The sequence below is a fragment of the Pogona vitticeps genome, chromosome 14, assembly GCF_051106095.1.
Source record: "Pogona vitticeps strain Pit_001003342236 chromosome 14, PviZW2.1, whole genome shotgun sequence".
In the NCBI taxonomy this organism is placed as follows: Eukaryota; Metazoa; Chordata; class Lepidosauria; order Squamata; family Agamidae; genus Pogona; species Pogona vitticeps.
The window spans coordinates 5,279,788-5,297,769 of record NC_135796.1 but is presented as its reverse complement, the minus strand read 5'-3'; the positions used below and the strand labels follow the sequence as shown (position 1 = coordinate 5,297,769).

The window sequence follows — 17,982 nt, the reverse complement described above, 5'->3', positions numbered from 1 at the left end:
ACATTGTGTTCAGAGGACTTACCAGTGAAGCAAACTTATCTAAATGAAAAACAGAAACATTCTACTTCAACCATTTTAAGAGAGCAGTCATCATCACTATAGTTCAAGTAGTCTACACAATTAAAAAAAAAAGGGGGGGGAGATGTAACAGCCTAATCCACAACCTGGTATATATGTGGAGACATTCAGCCCACTATACTGATTTGTTGTAACTATTTAGAATTTAAGGAGATATATAATTACTTCTTTCTGCATGTGTCCTGCACACAAAATGTGGATTGTCTCTCCAAGACTTGGTCCTCTGCTCAATATGTTTTGAGCTTAAATGTCCAAGTCTCTCCCCACAAAGACTCTTTACATTTTTTATGAGGGAGACTTGCATGATGCAGCCAGCAGGAAATACTTATCCATTCTTCCGGGATGGAAGAATATGGAAAATACATAATTCCTGCAAAACTGACTGTTAATAAGAGATGCCACGAACAACAAACACATTTGCTGACACTGCCTTTGCATTGCGTTGGAACAAAGAATTTCATGATAATATTCCAGCCATTTCTGTTTCTCTTTTTCATCAATTTGTCATTCTATGTACCCATAAAATGGATTAATTCACAGATTCGGAGCTGCTTTTATGGACTACTGCTCCCAGAATCCTCCATCCCACTAGCAAAGGATTCTGGGAGCAGAATCCTTTGCTAGTGGGATGGAGGATTCTGGGAGCAGTAGTCCCCAAAAAAGAAACTTTTCCAAGCTTTGCAGCAACTTCTATATTAAACTGAATTGATTAAAATACATAACAGGTGCATTTGCTATTGATACTCTGCTGCTTCCTGCCATGAACCTATAGGGCACTGAACCATAGAAAGGGAAGAGAAGTACAGGCCATCACTCAATGGAGAGCAGATGATTCTATGTTCATTCCCTAGTATTTTCTCTTGAATGGATCAGGTCAAGTACCTGAAAGTCCCAAGCTGATGCTTCCAGCTGTTGTACACAGTGTTGGGCTTCGTGGAGCAGTAGGCTGACCTGGTATAAGGAAGATTCCTTTGGGGGGGGGGAGTCAATTTGAGTACACATGGACTGAATACATGTCACTCACAATGCATGTATCTGCTGCAGGAACCATCAGTCTAAGGTCAACATGAATGGAATTTAAAAAAAAGCTTAGAGCCACTGGTGTGTTGCTCTCCCATACTCATACCACTGTATCATAGCAGCTTTCATTTGCAGGTTGTGCCGCAGGTGAGAACAAGGACCTTGTCTTCAATGCTAGAAGAAACTGTTGCAAAGGAACAGCTGGAAATGCTCAAAAGCAGCAGTGAAAAGCGGATGGCAGCATTCTTACCATTCATTTGACTGTAGTGTAGGGGAGTCATTCTGGGCTATATGATATAAGGCACTCATAGCATTCATATTGAACAGGGGAGGCTTCCGTTCCGCTGCAAGCAGAGAGAAAGGGAAGAATGAGAACTGGAGCAACTGACTCGTCACAAAGTCTTCTAGTATGGATTCGGGAAGTCTGTGACCACTATTGCAGATGAGTAGAGGGGAAATAAAAAATCTCCGAAGGCAAAGGGAAAATGTTACTCAGACTATCTCTACTGGAAGCACGTTCAACATTTCTTTGGGAAGATTAAGCAACTGCCAAGGCATCAGGTGAATGCAAAACTCAGCTGAGCATGGAATGAGGTGTGGACTGCACAAGCTTCTATCAGTGGGATTCTATCTAAATCATGCTAAAATTTGGCAAATGCAGAGGTACATATGCTCAGCAATGGATAGCTCAGAACTCTGGAGAAATAAAGAGGAACCACAACGAAGTAAGTTAGTTTATAGTTTATATACAGTGGTGCCTCGCATTACGACGTTAATTCGTTCCAGCGAAATCGCTTTAGAACGAAAACGTAAAGCGAAAATAAAAAAGCCATTGAAACACATTAAAACCTGGTTAATGCATTCCAATCGGCTAAGAACTCACAGTCCAGCGAAGATCCTCCATATGGGCGGCCATTTTCGGGTGCCTGTGCAGTGAAAAATGGCTCCTAAACACAGTGGAGAGCCATTTTGAGCACCTGGCGGCCATTTTGAAAACCCGACGATCAGCTGTTTTGATTGTTGGGAAGCGAAAATCGGTTCCCGAAACAGGGAACTGATCATTGCGCAGTGAAATTTCCCCATTCAAAACGTTTTTGCGATCACAAAAACCTCGTCGTAATGCAGATTCGTCGTTAAACGGAGCACCTGTGTTGCGAGGCACCACTGTACTTATTTATTTTATTTATTTATTTATTTATTTATTTAATTTATATGCCGCCCACTCTACCCAAAGGTCCCTGGGCGGCTCACAACAATTAAAATTCAATGCAATAAAATAAAATAATTAAAATACAGTTAAAATACAATTAAAATACAATTAAAAATACAATTAAAATTGTTTATAGGAACAGGGGGAAAGAAGATATAATGGGGATTAAATGTATTCCTAAAGAAGACTGTGAGCAATAAGAGTAATGTCAACAGGACAACCCAAATTCTGTACCAAAAGAAGCTTAATTCTGTAATCTCTACAGATGATGCCGATTGTCAAACATTTTTTTCATTCTGCGTATTTGAGAGATCCTGGGGAAAATATTTAAAATGAATAAGGTGTTCTAATGTGTTATAAATATCAGCAGTGATTTTTTTTAAAAAAAAAACAAAGCATTGTTTTAATTATTAGAATGGTGAATGTTTTAACAATGTTTTAACATTTTCAATTGTAGTAGTTATTTCAATTGCTTTTCAATTGCTTGTAGTTATTTCCAGCAATTCTAAGTGATATTCTAAAGTTTAATGATGTGACAATTTATTAGTTCTTAATATTTCAAGATCAACATATGATATTGCCTTAACAATTTACTACTACTATTTTTTTCCCAAGCTCTGCAATTTATCCTGTATTCTTCAGTTACAGGGATGAACTAGATCAGGCCTCTTGTATATCAGCAAAGGGCCTGCCATGAGTCCTTTTCAATGGCGGCATCTTGGTATGTGAAATTCCTTCTGTAGAAGCACTGGTTTGGTTCTAGCTCTTGCTTATTCTCATTTCACTTTTTAAATTTACATTTATAAAATACCCTATAAAAATGCTTCCAGAGAAGCTAACAGAATAAAACAAAATGCTAAACCACAGTAACAGAATTTCAAACAATAAAATGTGAATTGTAAAAATAACCTCAGGTTAAAATCAAGAAGAGGGAGGAAAACAAACTATATATGATATAAACAGACTTAAGAGCTATGGCATGTATTAACAGAGTTAGAAAACCTGAGAAAATGAAATGGTCTCTGTCTCGTGCCAAAGACCGACTCAAGAATATAACAGGTAGGTCTTTCTGTAGAAGGCATTCCAGTCAGAGAATCTCTCTTGAATAGACATTTATTTTATTTTATTTTATTTTTATTTTTTTGCTTATGAGGACCTGCCACACCTCATTCTGGACGGGTTTCCAAAGAAGGGCCTTAAACCTTTAACTTAGGATCTGACTGGAACACAAGAATGAAGCAACCCTTCAAAGGTTGTGGTTTGAGGCCATCAAAGAAAGGACTTGGCAAGTCAAAACCAATAGTCTGATTTAAGTACAAAATCCGACTAGAGTACAGCAAATATGCTAAAGCATGGCTACTAACAAATTTTTAAATACCCTTAAAGCCGTATCTTGAAACCACCGAGGTTTATGGACCATTTTCAAAAGCAAAATTACACGTAATGCATTCCGATAATCTAAGAAAGAGGTATCAGGCATCAAGACGGATTTCCCTGCTTGGTCATTTAATGTTTGGGAGCATTTAGCCTTTTTTTGCATTGTTTCATTTCTATATCATTGTAGGCGCTTGTAGGTTCTTGATGCAACTGTGTACTATTTCGTTGTTGTTTAGTTTTAGCTTTGGGAATATCCCTGTGGATTTTCTGAAATAGAAAAACGGAGTCTCATTGTTAAATATAAGATGAATAAGCAAGCCAGTCTGAAGTCATAAGGCTTATATGTTTTGTTAAATCTCATCATGGCTATCGTGGATGCAAGTATGCCTCTGTAGATCATTTGCTGAATAACATGATAAAGGAGAATCCGTTTAGCCTGCCTGCTGCTTTTGGGATTCCCTGAGACATTTGACTAGCTACTACGGGAGCAAATCCTAAACCAGTATTATATAACGTCAACTCCTGTTAATCCCAACCAGCACATTCAATGGGCAAGACTGACTTGCCTAGCCATATCAGGTGGACCAAGTGTTCTGGAAACTTCAGAGAGACCTCTGGTATGATACAGCACAGTCCCTCCTGTGTTCTTATGACCGGTTCCATTAGATACTCTGAAGAAATTTCATCAGCTCCTAACTAAGCACAAATTGAAACGTGAAGAAATCTGCTATTTCACTTTTGGTATATCCTCCAGTCCCCACCTCACTCTCCAGCAACCTCCGTCAATTGACAAGAGATATTCCATGCGCTGACAACACATCTCTGTGAGGGCTTTGCACACCATATGTTGCTACCGAGCAACAAAGCATTTGCTGTTTGGTGGCACTATCTGAGAGACAGACTGCCAATGAAGTTGCTCCTTGTGTGGCAAAATAAATGGTTACATGGCAGGTCAGTACCTGGAGAAGGTGGATTTGGACGTCCCTACCAGTGCAGGGATGTGGGTGGCGCTGCGGGTTAAACCGCAGAAGCCTCTGTGCTGCAAGGTCAGAAGACCTGCAGTCGTAAGATCGAATCCACACGATGGAGTGAGCCCCCATCACTTGACCCAGCTCCGCCGACCTAGTGATTGGAAAGCATGCAAAATGCAAGCAGATAAATAGGGACCACCTTAGTAGGAAGGTAACGACGTTCCATGTCTAGTCGCGCTGGCCACGTGACCACGGACAAATGCTGGCTCTACAGCTTGGAGACAGGGATGAGCACCATGCCCTAGAGTCAGACACGACTGGACAAATTGTCAAGGGGAACATTTACCTTTACCTTACCAGTGCGGTAGGTTGGTCATTTTCAACGTCTGTGTGTGCTTTACTTACCTAACTCTATGCACGTGATTCCAAGAGACCAAATATCTACTTTTCCATCATATTGCCCCTCATCCATAGCCAGGATTACCTCAGGAGCCATCCTACAAGGCAGGGATACAAAGAGTATTGAGATGAGAAGGTGTTCCATCAACACTCCCCCCCCCTTTTGTCAGTCATTTTCACCATCACGGCAGCCCCTGGACTTAAAAAGAATCAGCATGGAGCAGAACTAAGCCATGCTGTAAAATAATACTCTCCTGCTTAGCAACAAAAGGTCTTCAGGACATGATGGGAAGGAAGTATGAGGACAGCAAATATATATAAAAAAGGAAAACCTAGTAGTCTCTTGTGAGGGCAGCATGCTGGTGGATGGGCAACCCGCATCAGCTTCTTGGGCGCTGTACCTGGAGTCAGCCAGGAGGGGCTGAAAGGGTCCTAAGGGATCAATTTCAGTCTGATCACTGGGGGTGAGTTTTCTCATTGAGACACCAACAGTGTTTTCCTGGAGATGGTCAGCCTGGGAGTGCAAGCACGAAAGAGACAAGGGGATCTAGGACACAGGAGGGGAAAGGGAGCCCAAGATCAACAGTGCACAAGGAAAAAACAGCAGGGAAGTCCGCGGTGGGAGGGGTAGACATCTGTACTGTAGCTTCTGAAGCTAAGCCAGGTTCCTGTAGCCGATGTGCCCTTCCCACACAAAACAGACGCCATCCTGAGTCCCAATCTCCCTCCATTCGTCCACCACAACCTGTAGAGCAGATAGCCAAGTAGCATCCTTTCGACCAGGATTCTTTTGGTTAGCTTCTGGTTTGGCCAACAAGTGGCAAAACAGGATCACGGAAAGCCCATCTGGACTTCTCCCAAAAGAAAAGGACTACCAAACCTGTCAGCTTTCTAGCTGAGCCAAGGTGAAGAGAAAAACAATGATTTCTCACCCTTGTTTAAAACTAATGCCACATTAACAGAAATGGCCAAACGGCAGCTAAGGGAATATATTTCGACTCAAGGATTTACTCGAATTAGCAATTAAACTTTACCCCTGGTGTGAAGAGACATTTAAGCTTGCAACTTGACTTCACCCCATGTTGATTTCCAACATGGAAGTCACAAACCCCTCACGGAAAACTTGTCAAGGACGGAGCCTTCCTATCCAGAGAAGCTCGGCAGGTAAGATCAGATGGCGAGTTTTAAACAAGCAAATTTTAGGTGGCATTAAGACATGCAGCTACAACAGGCGCCACCCACTCCAGTCTCACACTTGAACAGAAGGTCCACAGGACAATGGATCATATGAGATTGGGGGGGGGATCATGGGTGACTGTGTCCTATAGGTACATATGTGTGGAGGTGTAATGAGTTTGTTGTTAGAGGAAATGATGACATGGAACACGAACAAACATCAGTGACAATAACATGAACATAATGGACCAGGGCTAAGCACTTAAAGAGTTGCTATTTTTAACTCCTACTCTTGTGTCTCCTCAACACTTCATTCAACTCTGGGAAGCAAACTGTATGGCATAGTTTCATAAGGAAACTAAGGAAAAGTCTAAATTGGCCCTTTGGCTGCTGGGGTCGCTTAAGGTTGAGGGAAGGAGTAATATGCCATTTGGTGTGATATTTGTGTCCAAATGGCATCTGGACCGTAAGCAACCCTCTGGCCTCTTCTGCTGTCAATTGAACCCTTTCTATGCTCCTCTGCAGAGGAGCAAGGGAAGTGAAATTATTTTTGCTTGTGTTAGACTATTGCCAATGCACTGAATCACTTAGATTAAATTTTTCTAAAACAATTTTCTTTGCCTTGTGTGTGGTTTTGACCAGCCCTTCACACAAAGTCAAGAATTTTTTCTTTAAAAAAATAATTTAAATGATCCAGCACATCAGCAGTAAGCAGAAACAAAATTATAATAATTTCAATTTGCCAATATCCTGAAGCTGCTATTTTATTAAGCCACTTCATAATCCCAGAAATTCAAACCGGTAACCTTGGTAGCCGAGAATGGACTAAACCAGCCCACACCAAAAATGTAGACGCATCTGACAGGGGATCAAAGAGATGCAGATTCTGCTGCCTTGGGAGCAAATTGGTCCATTTTTCATTTAGTCGCTGGAAAAAAGAGTGAATCCATCCATCACCCCAACATATCAAAAAGCAGGACAAATGCCCATCTGAATGAGCCCTCAGTCAGTCTTAAATTCCCAGACTGGACATGGCAGATCAAGATTTCAAGACCTTTTTGTTTTAACAAAAGATAAAAGTTCTGCTCCCGCTTCACTTACCAGTATGGAGTCCCCACGAAGGAATTGGCAGGAGAGGCTATAGATGCAGACCCAAAATCAGCTAGCTTCACTTGACCTGGTTCTGTTAGGAGAATATTTCCTGCTTTAATATCCCTTTTGAACAGAAGGAGGGAAACCACAGTCATGGTTACAAACAGAATTTCTTTATAATAGGTGCTCATCCTATAAATAAATCCTGCAATTTTATGCAACCCTCCGGAAATCTTAACCAACAGATAGGAAATCGTGAAACTAATGGCAGAGTGGCTCCTAATTTACCCTGTTTTGCATAAAGTAAGACCTAACCTGAAAATAAGCCCTAGTATGATTTTTCATGATGCTCGTCATATAAACTCTACCCCCCAAAATAAGCCCCAGTTAAGTGAAACCCCGCCCTCCACCATTGTGCAGCAACCAGAATATGACATGATTACATTTGAATTAATATAGATGGTTGTAGACGACAAAAATAAAACATCCCCTGAAAATAAGCCCTAATGCATTTTTGGAGCAAAAATTAATATAAGAACCTGTCTTATTTTCGGGGAAACAGGGTAGGACTCTCAAGGTAGGACTCAATCTCAAGGACACCTGCCCTCTTATGGCATACTTCTAGCACTCTTTGTCCATGTATAATTAAAACACAATGAATGAGCAGTGTCCAGGTCCTCCTCCTGTGTAGTTCAACTTACTCATTCCTTTAAGTGAATAAAACAAAAGGGACAAGAGGCAAACCCAGCATCTCTGTAGAACACAGAATCACCTTCTCTGGTGTAGCTAGTGTTAGGTCTGTTTGACAAAGACATGGGATGATGGTCTATGACTGTGGTTCCAAACCTTGGGCAACCCAGGTGTTCTTGGACTGTAACACCCAGAAACCCTGGCCAGCACAGCTAACAGTTTTTGCAAGTGCAAGAATACCTGGGTTACTCAAGGCTGGAAACCACTGGTCTATGAGAACAATACAAATGTGAGAAATGGAAAACTAGAATACGGTTCAGAGCCAAGTATGGAAAAACTGCTTTTCTGGGCTACAGATTCCAGAATCCGTCCGCCTAAATGGCTATTGGCCACATTTAAATGTAATTAAATGTAGCACTCTCTGTACATTTAAAATAGGCAAGTTCAAATTGGACTACTGTTAGATGGGACAGTTTGAGTGACCTTTACTTTTAACTGCTTGCTGGCATTTAGAATATGAGAGATTAAATGCACAAAGCAGGGGCCCCTTCAAACATCAATTAGCATAATGCCATCAACCAATAATGACACTTCTGTGAAGTTATGTTTTTTGTACAGTACCAGGCTATACAACATATAAATGGATTCAACCTCAGGTATATGATCAACATCACTTTGGTTGGCTGGTTTCTATAATTTGCTAGGAGAGGTTCTCTGAAAGTGCATTATTTCATAGCTGCCTGCATTGAGTCCTTAAATTATGACACACTACATCCCTTTTATATGAGACTGCAGGAAGCTAATATTACTATTGCTGCTCTATCCTTCAGTAAGGTACCTTAAATCTCAGACTGGGGAATGAAGTGGGTTATGAATCAACTAACTAAATATTGAAATAAATATATAAATGAATATCCCTTATTTTATTAAGCCACTCTTCTTAAAATATTTAATACCCTGCCTTTTGGTCTGAAAACTCCCAGAGCAGCAATCAGCAATTAAAAGAAGAACAATCAGAAGTATGGTAAGGAAAATATGTCAGCAGGGACACTGATCTAAAGGCATTATAAATGGTTTGGGTAAGTACAATATTCACCTAGTGCTAGAATCAGATAAGGCCTGATGCTAAGCAAGCCTCTTATGAAGAACATCCGGCAAATCGAGCATCAGAACCAAAGCAATTCTCCTCCTGGTGCCACCTTTACTAGAAGGAAGGGGCATCTAAAGGAGGGTCTTAGAAGAAGGGACTTAACCTTGGGGCTTTAAACGTTGAGCACTAGAGCTCTGAATTAAACTTGGAAATGGACCAGCAGGCAGTGAAGGCATTTAAGAATTGATGATATGTGTTACACCCAGCCAAGTCCAGTCAGCTATCCAAAAAGCTGTATTTTGAACCACCTATAGCAGTGGTGGCGAACCTTTTTGGGCTCACGTGCCCAAACTGGAGGGGGGGGAACCAGCAGGTGGTGTGGCAGGAGCGGAACCGGAACTGGTGGTGGTGGCAAAACTGGAAGTGCCTCGAGACCCCACTCTGGATCCACCGCCAGCACTAGCTGCTCCGGACCCACCTGCTGAAGCGCCAGCACCGTGGCTACAGCCGCCTTCTCAGGTTTGGCTGTGAGTGTGGGGAGTAGCGAGCCGGCGACTTATGGCTCGCGAGCTGGCAGAAAGGACTCTGCATGACAGCTGTGGCACGCGTGCCATAGGTTTGCCATTGCTGACCTATATCTTCCAAAACGTTGCTGTTCAAAGGCAGCCTTGTGTGGAAAGCAAGCAGAAGTCAAATATGGGTGTTAGATTTGAACAACATCTACAGTGGTGCCTCGCATTACGATGTTATTTCGTTCCAGCGAAATCTCTGTGGAACGAAAACGTCGTACAGCGAAATTAAAAAGCCCATAGAAACACATTAAAACCTATTTAATGTGCTCCGATGGGCTGGAAACTCACCGTCCAGCGAAGATCCTCCCTAGGGCGGCCATTTTCGCTGCCTGTGCAGCGAGGAATCCATCCCAGAAAACAGCGGGGGGCCTTTTTGTTTACCCAGTGGCCATTTTGAAACCGCCGATCTGCTGTCCGAAAATCATCGTTTTGCGAAGAATCGGTTCCCGAAGCAGGGAACCGTTCATCGCAAAGCGAAATTCCCCCATAGGAAACATCGTAAAGCAATTGCAAAAGCGATCACAAAAAGTTCATCGTAATGCGATTTCGTTGTTAAATGGAGCGATCGTAAAGCGAGGCACTGCTGTACATGTTTTTCTCTTCTGGATAAATTGCAGCAAACAGTTAGATCTCCAAAGAAAACTGGATCAAAAAGTGTCCTCAGACTGCGACTCTAATCTTTTGGGGTGAGCAGTACAAATCACTCAGTCTGAACATTACCTCCCTGAGTTAGATGAAATATAAAAGAAAGAAAAATAACAGTATATTTTTAAAAAAATAACATCATGCTCTCACCTATGTATCTTACAATGAGAATGCAGGTAAGCCAGCCCATGCAAGGCACCATCGGTAATAGCAGCTATCTCCACTTCCTGAAGTGGTTTCTTATGAACTGAATGAGGGGGGGAAAGCACAAAGAAAGAACATTGGACAAACATTGTCTCGTGCAATCCTGGGGCAGAAAGAGCAGTAAACTGCCTCAAGCCAATCACAACATTAGCTGGAAGTCTTGCAGCACCTTCAAGACTAATTCTTATTTTTCATAAGCTGTTGAATGTCCAAACACATTTCTTCAGATGAAGGGAGTAGATGTGAATCTTTGGGGAGTTTAAAATTATATACAGGGAAGGTGCGCCAGAGGAGAACAAGAACAACAAGAGGGTATGTTGATCCTGAGTGAAGATGATCAGTAGGTAAGGAAATATCACTCAATAGAAGTCAGCACCTAGCAGTTCCAGGATCAAATCTGGCCTCCTGAATCATAAAAACTGTTGATATGCAGTATTTGGGGCAGTCGGCTACAAGGAGGAGTGAGTGTCTTAATCTAGATCCTAGATGAAAACCAGATTATTTATTACTTTATTTATTTATTACTTTATTTATTTATTACTTTATTTATTTATTACTTTATTACTTTATTTATTTATTTATTTATTTATTTGATTTATACCCCGCCTATCTGGTCTACTTGACCACTCTATTATTTTATTTAAAATATTTTTACCCCACCTACTCCTTAAAAAGGACCCAAGGTGGCTTATATCCTTACAAGACAATGTTTAAAGCTAAAAACAATAAGTATAAAATACTAAAAAAGACCAAACAAATACTACTCTGAGAAATGATAAATAAAAGCAATACTAAAAACACATTCAAGGAAGTATGGCTTAGCCATCCATTTAAAAATCCCACTCGGCAGCCAGTCACGGAGGGAAAGCCTGCCTGAAGAGAAAGGCCTTTGACTGCCTGTGGAAGGAGAGCCAAGACGGGGCCAGCCTGGCCTCCAGTGGGAGGGAGTTCCAAAGTCTGGGAGCAGCCGCGGAGAAGGTCCTGTTCCACCTCCCCATCAGACATACCTGTGAAGGTGGTGGGACCAAGAGAAATGCCTCTTCTGATGATCTTTAACACCCATGCCCACTCATAATGTGAGACATGCTCCCTGAGATAGATTGGGCCCAAACCATTTAGGGTGTTAGAACCATCACTTTGAATTCTGTCTGGAAGCAAACTGGCAGCCAGTGGAGCTGATGTATGTTGGATCCACTGAAGTTTCCTGACATTTTCCATAGGCAGCCCCATGTAAAGCATGTTACAGTAATCCAGCCATGATGTAACTAGGGCATGTGTCACTATGGCCAGATCAGACCTCTCCAGCAACGGGCTCAGCTGGTGTACTAGTTTTAATTATGCCAACACACTCCTGGCCACCACTGAAACCTTTACAGGTCATCGGTTGAGAGACATACATTAGTTTAACTCAGTAACCTGCAAGTCACTGTGGAAATGGTGGAAAGAAACAACTAGACAGATCCAAATGTACTGCAAATAACAGAATCTACCCATAAACTAAAGAGGGAACAATTAGACTGTGAAATGTGGAGCCCATGAAATGCTGCGAAGGTAAGCAACTCTTCCCAAAATCGCAGCCATACTGACAAAGAAATGTGGTAGGAATATTTCAAGGCTTACCTTCCAGCAAATCTGAAGCAGATCCTAGGCAGTATTCCATCACTAACTGCAAGAGACCGAAATAAGCACAGCTTGTTAAAGAGCAGGGATGACAAGTGACCAATGTATCACAAAGGGTGTGCCTATCCAATACACTTGAAAATGGATCATGTGTAACTGAAGCCTGGGAAGTGTAGTTTTCTAGAAGGAAATCTTACACCAGGACCTAGGGGGGCACCAGTTGGACATGACTAAACAACAGCAACAACAACAATATAGTATACCACAAGTTTCAATGACCCAGGAAATCAAAGTTCTGGTTTCTCTTACTTGCTCACACCAACATGGCATCAGAAACATTTACAGATGATTTTAACATGTATATGTTAATGTTTGCTAACTACGGCTGTACCAGGCCACTCTCTCCAAGTTCTGAGGCATTGTGTAGGTGAAGTCTATGTGGTTCCACAATCCAAGAACCATGACTGGTGGATTACAGAGTCCTGGATCATCAACATATGGGATCAAGGGAGGAACTGTACAGTTAGGTTAATGGTATAAACTGCTTATACACTCAGCAGAATCATGCAGCAAACATTTAGGTAAAGGTAAAGGTTCCCCTTGACGTTTAGTCCAGTCATGTCTGACTCTAGGGCATGGTGCTCATCCCTGTTTCCAAGCCATAGAGCCAGCATTTGTCCATAGACAGTTTCCGTGGTCATGTGGCCAGCACAAATAGGCACAGAAAGCCGTTACCTTCCCACTGAGGTGGTCCCTATTTATCTACTCGCATTTTTACATGCTTTCGAATGGCTAGGTTGCCAGGAGCTGGGACAAGCGACGGGAGCTCACTCCGTCATGTGGATTTGGTCTACCGACTGCTGGTCTTCTGACCCTGCAGCACAGAGGCTTCTGCGGTTTAACCCACAGCAAACATTTAGTCAGATAATATTCCTGCTTTCTACAGATATTTGAACATTCTCTCTTCCAAGTTTTAATTCTGTCTTCTATCTCAACAGGCTGTTTCTTCACAGAAGAAAGTCTCTTTTTCCGTAGGCTAAGGATGACCAAAGTAAGTTCCAAATGTTGTTGGAGCGCAACTCCCCAAAGCGCTTGCCAAAACAGAGAATGTGGTGGAACACCGGGAGCTGGAGTCCAACATCATCTGGGAGCTGCACTTTGCCTACAACTGCTGTATAGAGTTCAAACAGGTGCTCTTTGCCCAGTGGTACTGTTAGATTAGAAAGGCTTTGACATATGATTCTGCTGAATGACGGATAATGCATGAGATTCACACGTCTTTACAGAGAATAGCCTTCTCTCAATACACAGCTTGTACATGCAAGAGTATCTCACTTTAAGCAGCAATTTTGTTTGTCAAAGTGATGCTTGTGTGCCCACAGCACACATGTAAGGACAGGCACAATTGCTGAACCATCCTGGGGTATGCATCAAACTAGCCACATTTTCCTAGCATGTGTCCACTGTGTATTTAGGCATTCATGCCGTTTGTCTGTTCTTCACAAAGTGCAGCCATACAGATGCATGAAAAAGTGAATCAACAAAGATGAGTCATTTCTTTCTTTTCTGTCTTAGTATTTCATATATGCCAGCACAAGGTGGAGACACAAACGTCAGTGTGATGACCTGTCTTAACTTGAAGGAGAACAGGGAAACTAAATCGCTGTGCTCTACAAGTAAGAAAATTAAAGAAGGAAGCATATGCACACTTCACACAGGAGAACACATGCAAAGCATTTAATGAACAGCAATGCTGTGAATGGTTCACACAGCTTATGAAAACATTAAGTAAAATGCAGCCCTCCAAATTTCAGCTTTAGCCAACATATTGAATGGTGTGGAAGGCTGAGAACTGCAGTTCAACAGCATCTGGCCTAATCCTGGTCAAAGAAAAAAAAATGTCCATAGCTGGTGCAATGTCAGCAACACCTGCCTGCTTTCATTCTGCCGGTGCAGGAAAACAAAGCTGGCACAATGGTGGCCCCAAACCCTCAAATAAATCCCAATTTCACTTGTGTAGGGCACAGACAAACCAGAATAAGTTCAGAAGAGGGCAACAAGGATATGAGCAGGAACCCAAGCCCTAAGACCCAAATCTTAGGAAGAAAGAATGAAAAAACTGGGCATGTTTAGAGAAAAGAAGACTGAGAAGAGATGTAATAGCACTCTTTCAATACTTGAAAGACTGTCATACAGAGGAGGAACAGGATGTGTTCTCCATCATCCCAGAGTTCAGGATACATCATAATGGGCTCAACTTACAGGAAGCTAGATTTCGCTTGAATATCAGGACAAACTTCCTAAATGTTACAACAGGACAAAAATGGAACTAAGCACCTTGGCAGGTGGTGAACACTCCAATGGCGGAGGCATTCAAGGGAAAGTTAGACAACCATCTGCCAGATATTGTTTGATCTGGATTCCTGCACTGAGCAGGGGGTTGGACTTGATGGTCCTTTATTCCATGATTCTATAGTAGGCTACAGCCTTTAAAACTGGAGTAGGCAACATTTGAGGGTTAAGATGCTGTGCCCGCAGACCAACTACAGTTATACTATGCACGGAAATGGCTGAAAATTGCAATTTTTTATTTTTTATTTTGCATTGAGGGGTAGATGAATATTGGGGTACCACCAACACAAAAAACCCTATTGCTCTAGAAACTTTTTTTGGCCAAAGTAGGACCCTTTTTTTGGTAATTTTTCAAAAATGTGTTTTCCCCGGGAGGGCCTCAGAAGCCTGTCAGGGGCCCAAATGCCTCATATGGCAAAGTACTTTGTGAACACCGTATTTAACAGTAATGCTACACAATTAATATTCAACAGTGTGTTAAAGAAACAACAACTTTTGATAAAGACTATAACAGAAGGATTTCAGAAACATAAAAAGGACATACAGGACTATACAGCCGTAAAATGTAATCCAGTTCAAAACTCACCCAGGCAGTATGCTCTTTCAAGTAACAGCCCTTGTATTCTATGGTGTTGGGGTGCTTCAGCTGTCGTAGAAATCTGACTTCCTTGATAATATCCTGCCATTTCTGTTTTTTAAAAAAGCCAAAGGAACTTGGTTTAGCATCAAGCCCTGTACTGTCCAAAAGATCATAAAGTTAAAGAAGCAAAAAACCAAAAAGTTTCTGAGGTAGGCTATGTGACAAACCCAGACCTACTGGGACCTGCCACACGTTAACTAAGCTGCCACCAACCATTCCCTGTAAGAAGTCACACAGACCAGGGATGGATTTTTAACCAATAAAAGAATAAGGTTTATTTAAAACAACACACAGGGAAAATAAAATGATCAGGTGAATAAGATTTAGTAACGTGGCTTAGTTTCACTCATACATACACACAGTTTGGTTCACACAGAACCCTTAACTTGAAGCACAGACCCTGAACCTATCAGTTCTGGCTGACCAACAGACACCTGAACCTATCAGGTTGGTACTCTGACACACAGTAGTACCCTGTCTGACACACAGACTCCCACACCAGCCTCTTCTTCCCAGCTGCTGCTTCTTCACATCCCAGCGTCTCCTAACTTCTCCACCCACGCATCACATATATATACAGTACAGCCCCTCCTCCTGAGGTCCCGCCTTCCACTCCCCATAGGATGGAACTTTCCCTCCAAACCCATGACAGACAGGTACATCAGTGCTGTATGTAACAGGCTAAAATCAAGGGCACACTGCTTCCTCTCATTTCATCAGAAATATTATATCTGAACAGACTGGGATTTTGTTTCTGAGTCCTAAATGACTCCACATGGCATTTGGGACCAGGAAGTAGAGGTAAAACTTTCAGTTCATATCCTCCCAGGAAGTTAAAAGATCAAAGCTACCCTCATAAAAGATCATTATTAATAATTGTACAACTGGAATACATAGGTCCTGTGGTTTCACAATCCACACAAGGCATGCACATTAAGCTAACAAATGCAGTATTGTAAATTCAAGAGTCGACCAAAATTCGAACAAGAGTACATGAAATGCATGCTTTTTAAATTTTGTTTTGCGATTTTTATAACAGGATTTGACTGAATCATTATAAAACTGAAACTAATTAGGACAAGCATGGAGGGGCCACTCAAGCTTTGATGGCCTTCTGACGCAACTTCTTGTTGTTTAGTTGTTAAGTTGTGTCTGACTCTTCGTGACCCCATGGACCAGAGCATGCCAGACCCTCCTGTCTACCACTGCCAGGAGGGTCTGGCGTGCTCTGATTCCGATTTTGGTTGACTTTTGAATTTACAATACTGCATATGTTAGCTTAATGTGAATGCCTTGTGTTGATTTTGAAACCACAGGACCTATGTATTCCAGTCGTACAATTATTAACAATGATCTTTTGTGAGGGTAGCCTTGATCTGACTCAACTACCATTGTACAAACATCTAACTGCTGATAATAGGATGCCTATGTAATCAACAAACTGACTAGTGTGATTTTTTTTAAAAAAGCCTATTACCAAAGTAGTTGTTACTCTTTTTCCCGTTTTCATTTGGTCCCCATCCTCTACACAGTACATGGCTGAGCAAGTAAATGGTAACCCATGAAAGCTGACACAAAAATAGATTTGTTCATCTTTAAGGTACTGCAGATTCTTTGCTTTTATTTTTGGTAGACAAGTAGTAAAAGGGGCAGAGTCGGGTTGTAGAGAGTTCCATGTTCCACGGAAATATGTTCCTGGGTGCCAGCTGATGTCTATCAAACTATTCACAGCTCTGTTGTGAACATGGCAAGAACTTTGTATGTTGCCCTGCAGGGATGGCACGATAAAAGTATCAGTGACATGTTTGCATGCAGGAGACAGGGAAAAAGAAATATGTAGGACCTGAGAAGAAAAGAAGTTAACACTGCTGGGGGTACAGACTTCAAGTATTGATACAAGCCTTCAGATTCAAGTCTCAGGAGATATTCTGTTTAGCAATAGTTGTTTAGTTATTTCGCAGCATCTGAAAACCACGCAGATTTCAGGTTGTAATTAGTTCACTGTCTTTAGTCTCACTTTGCTTCACTACCAAGCAAATTATCATTTGGCTATAATTTTTAAAGAAGGCTCTTCTGTGAAAGCATCTTGGACACAACCGAACAGTTAATGTAATGTTAACAGCATAACAGATTTGTACATTTTTGTCCTTCTTACCTCGTTTGTTTGCTTGCCACTGTAAGACATCTTCTTGATTGCCACAACCTCATTAGTGCGGGCATTGGTGGCCTAGAAGTTGGAAAGGAGGATGCAAGGAAAGAGAAAAGTAGGATTTAACCTTTTTTAAAAATTTGCCCCGATAGCTAAACAAGCTGGTACCTATGGAGACATGCTTCCTCATGAATGTTAGTTTATCTCTATACTAGGTGTCATGCCAGGGTCATCACCTCCTGTCTTACACTGCCTCCTGGAGTTGGGTCAAATTTATGCTGGTCGCTTCGACGACACTGTCCAACCATCCCGTCCTCTGTCGTCCCCTTCTCCTCTTGCCTTCACACTTTCCCAACATCAGGGTCTTTTCCAGGGAGTCTTCTCTTCTCATGACATGGCCAAAGTCTTGGAGCCTCCCCTTCAGGATCTGTCCTTCCATGGAGCACTCAGGATTGATTTCCTTCAGAATGGAAAGGTTTGATCTCCTTGCAGTCCTGGGGATTCTCAAGAGCCTCCTCCAGCACCAGAATTCAAAAGCATCAGTTCTTCGGTGGTCAGCCTTCTTTATGGTCCAGCTCTCACTTCCATACATCACTACTGGAAAAACCATAGCTTTGACTATGCGGACCTTTGTCGGCAAGGTGATGTCTCTGCTTTTTAAGATGCTGTCTAGGTTTGTCACTAAAATAGCCAAAAT

At 41.8% G+C, this 17,982-nt stretch overlaps 1 protein-coding gene across 4 annotated transcripts in view; it reads right to left on the bottom strand.

Moving 5' to 3' along the window:
* The window catches only part of TAOK3 (TAO kinase 3), a 165,963-nt gene that overhangs the window by 73,313 nt on the left and 74,668 nt on the right, over positions 1–17,982 (bottom strand). For all 4 annotated transcript variants that reach the window (XM_072983472.2, XM_072983471.2, XM_078381625.1 and 1 more), the window contains exons 4-10: positions 17,292–17,363; positions 15,083–15,184; positions 12,145–12,190; positions 10,471–10,567; positions 7,333–7,446; positions 5,062–5,153; positions 1,349–1,442 (exon numbers count right to left, since the gene is read on the bottom strand). In XM_072983472.2, coding sequence (XP_072839573.1) covers positions 1,349–1,442; positions 5,062–5,153; positions 7,333–7,446; positions 10,471–10,567; positions 12,145–12,190; positions 15,083–15,184; positions 17,292–17,363 — 617 coding nt within the window. The remainder of the gene's footprint in view (positions 1–1,348; positions 1,443–5,061; positions 5,154–7,332; positions 7,447–10,470; positions 10,568–12,144; positions 12,191–15,082; positions 15,185–17,291; positions 17,364–17,982) is intronic.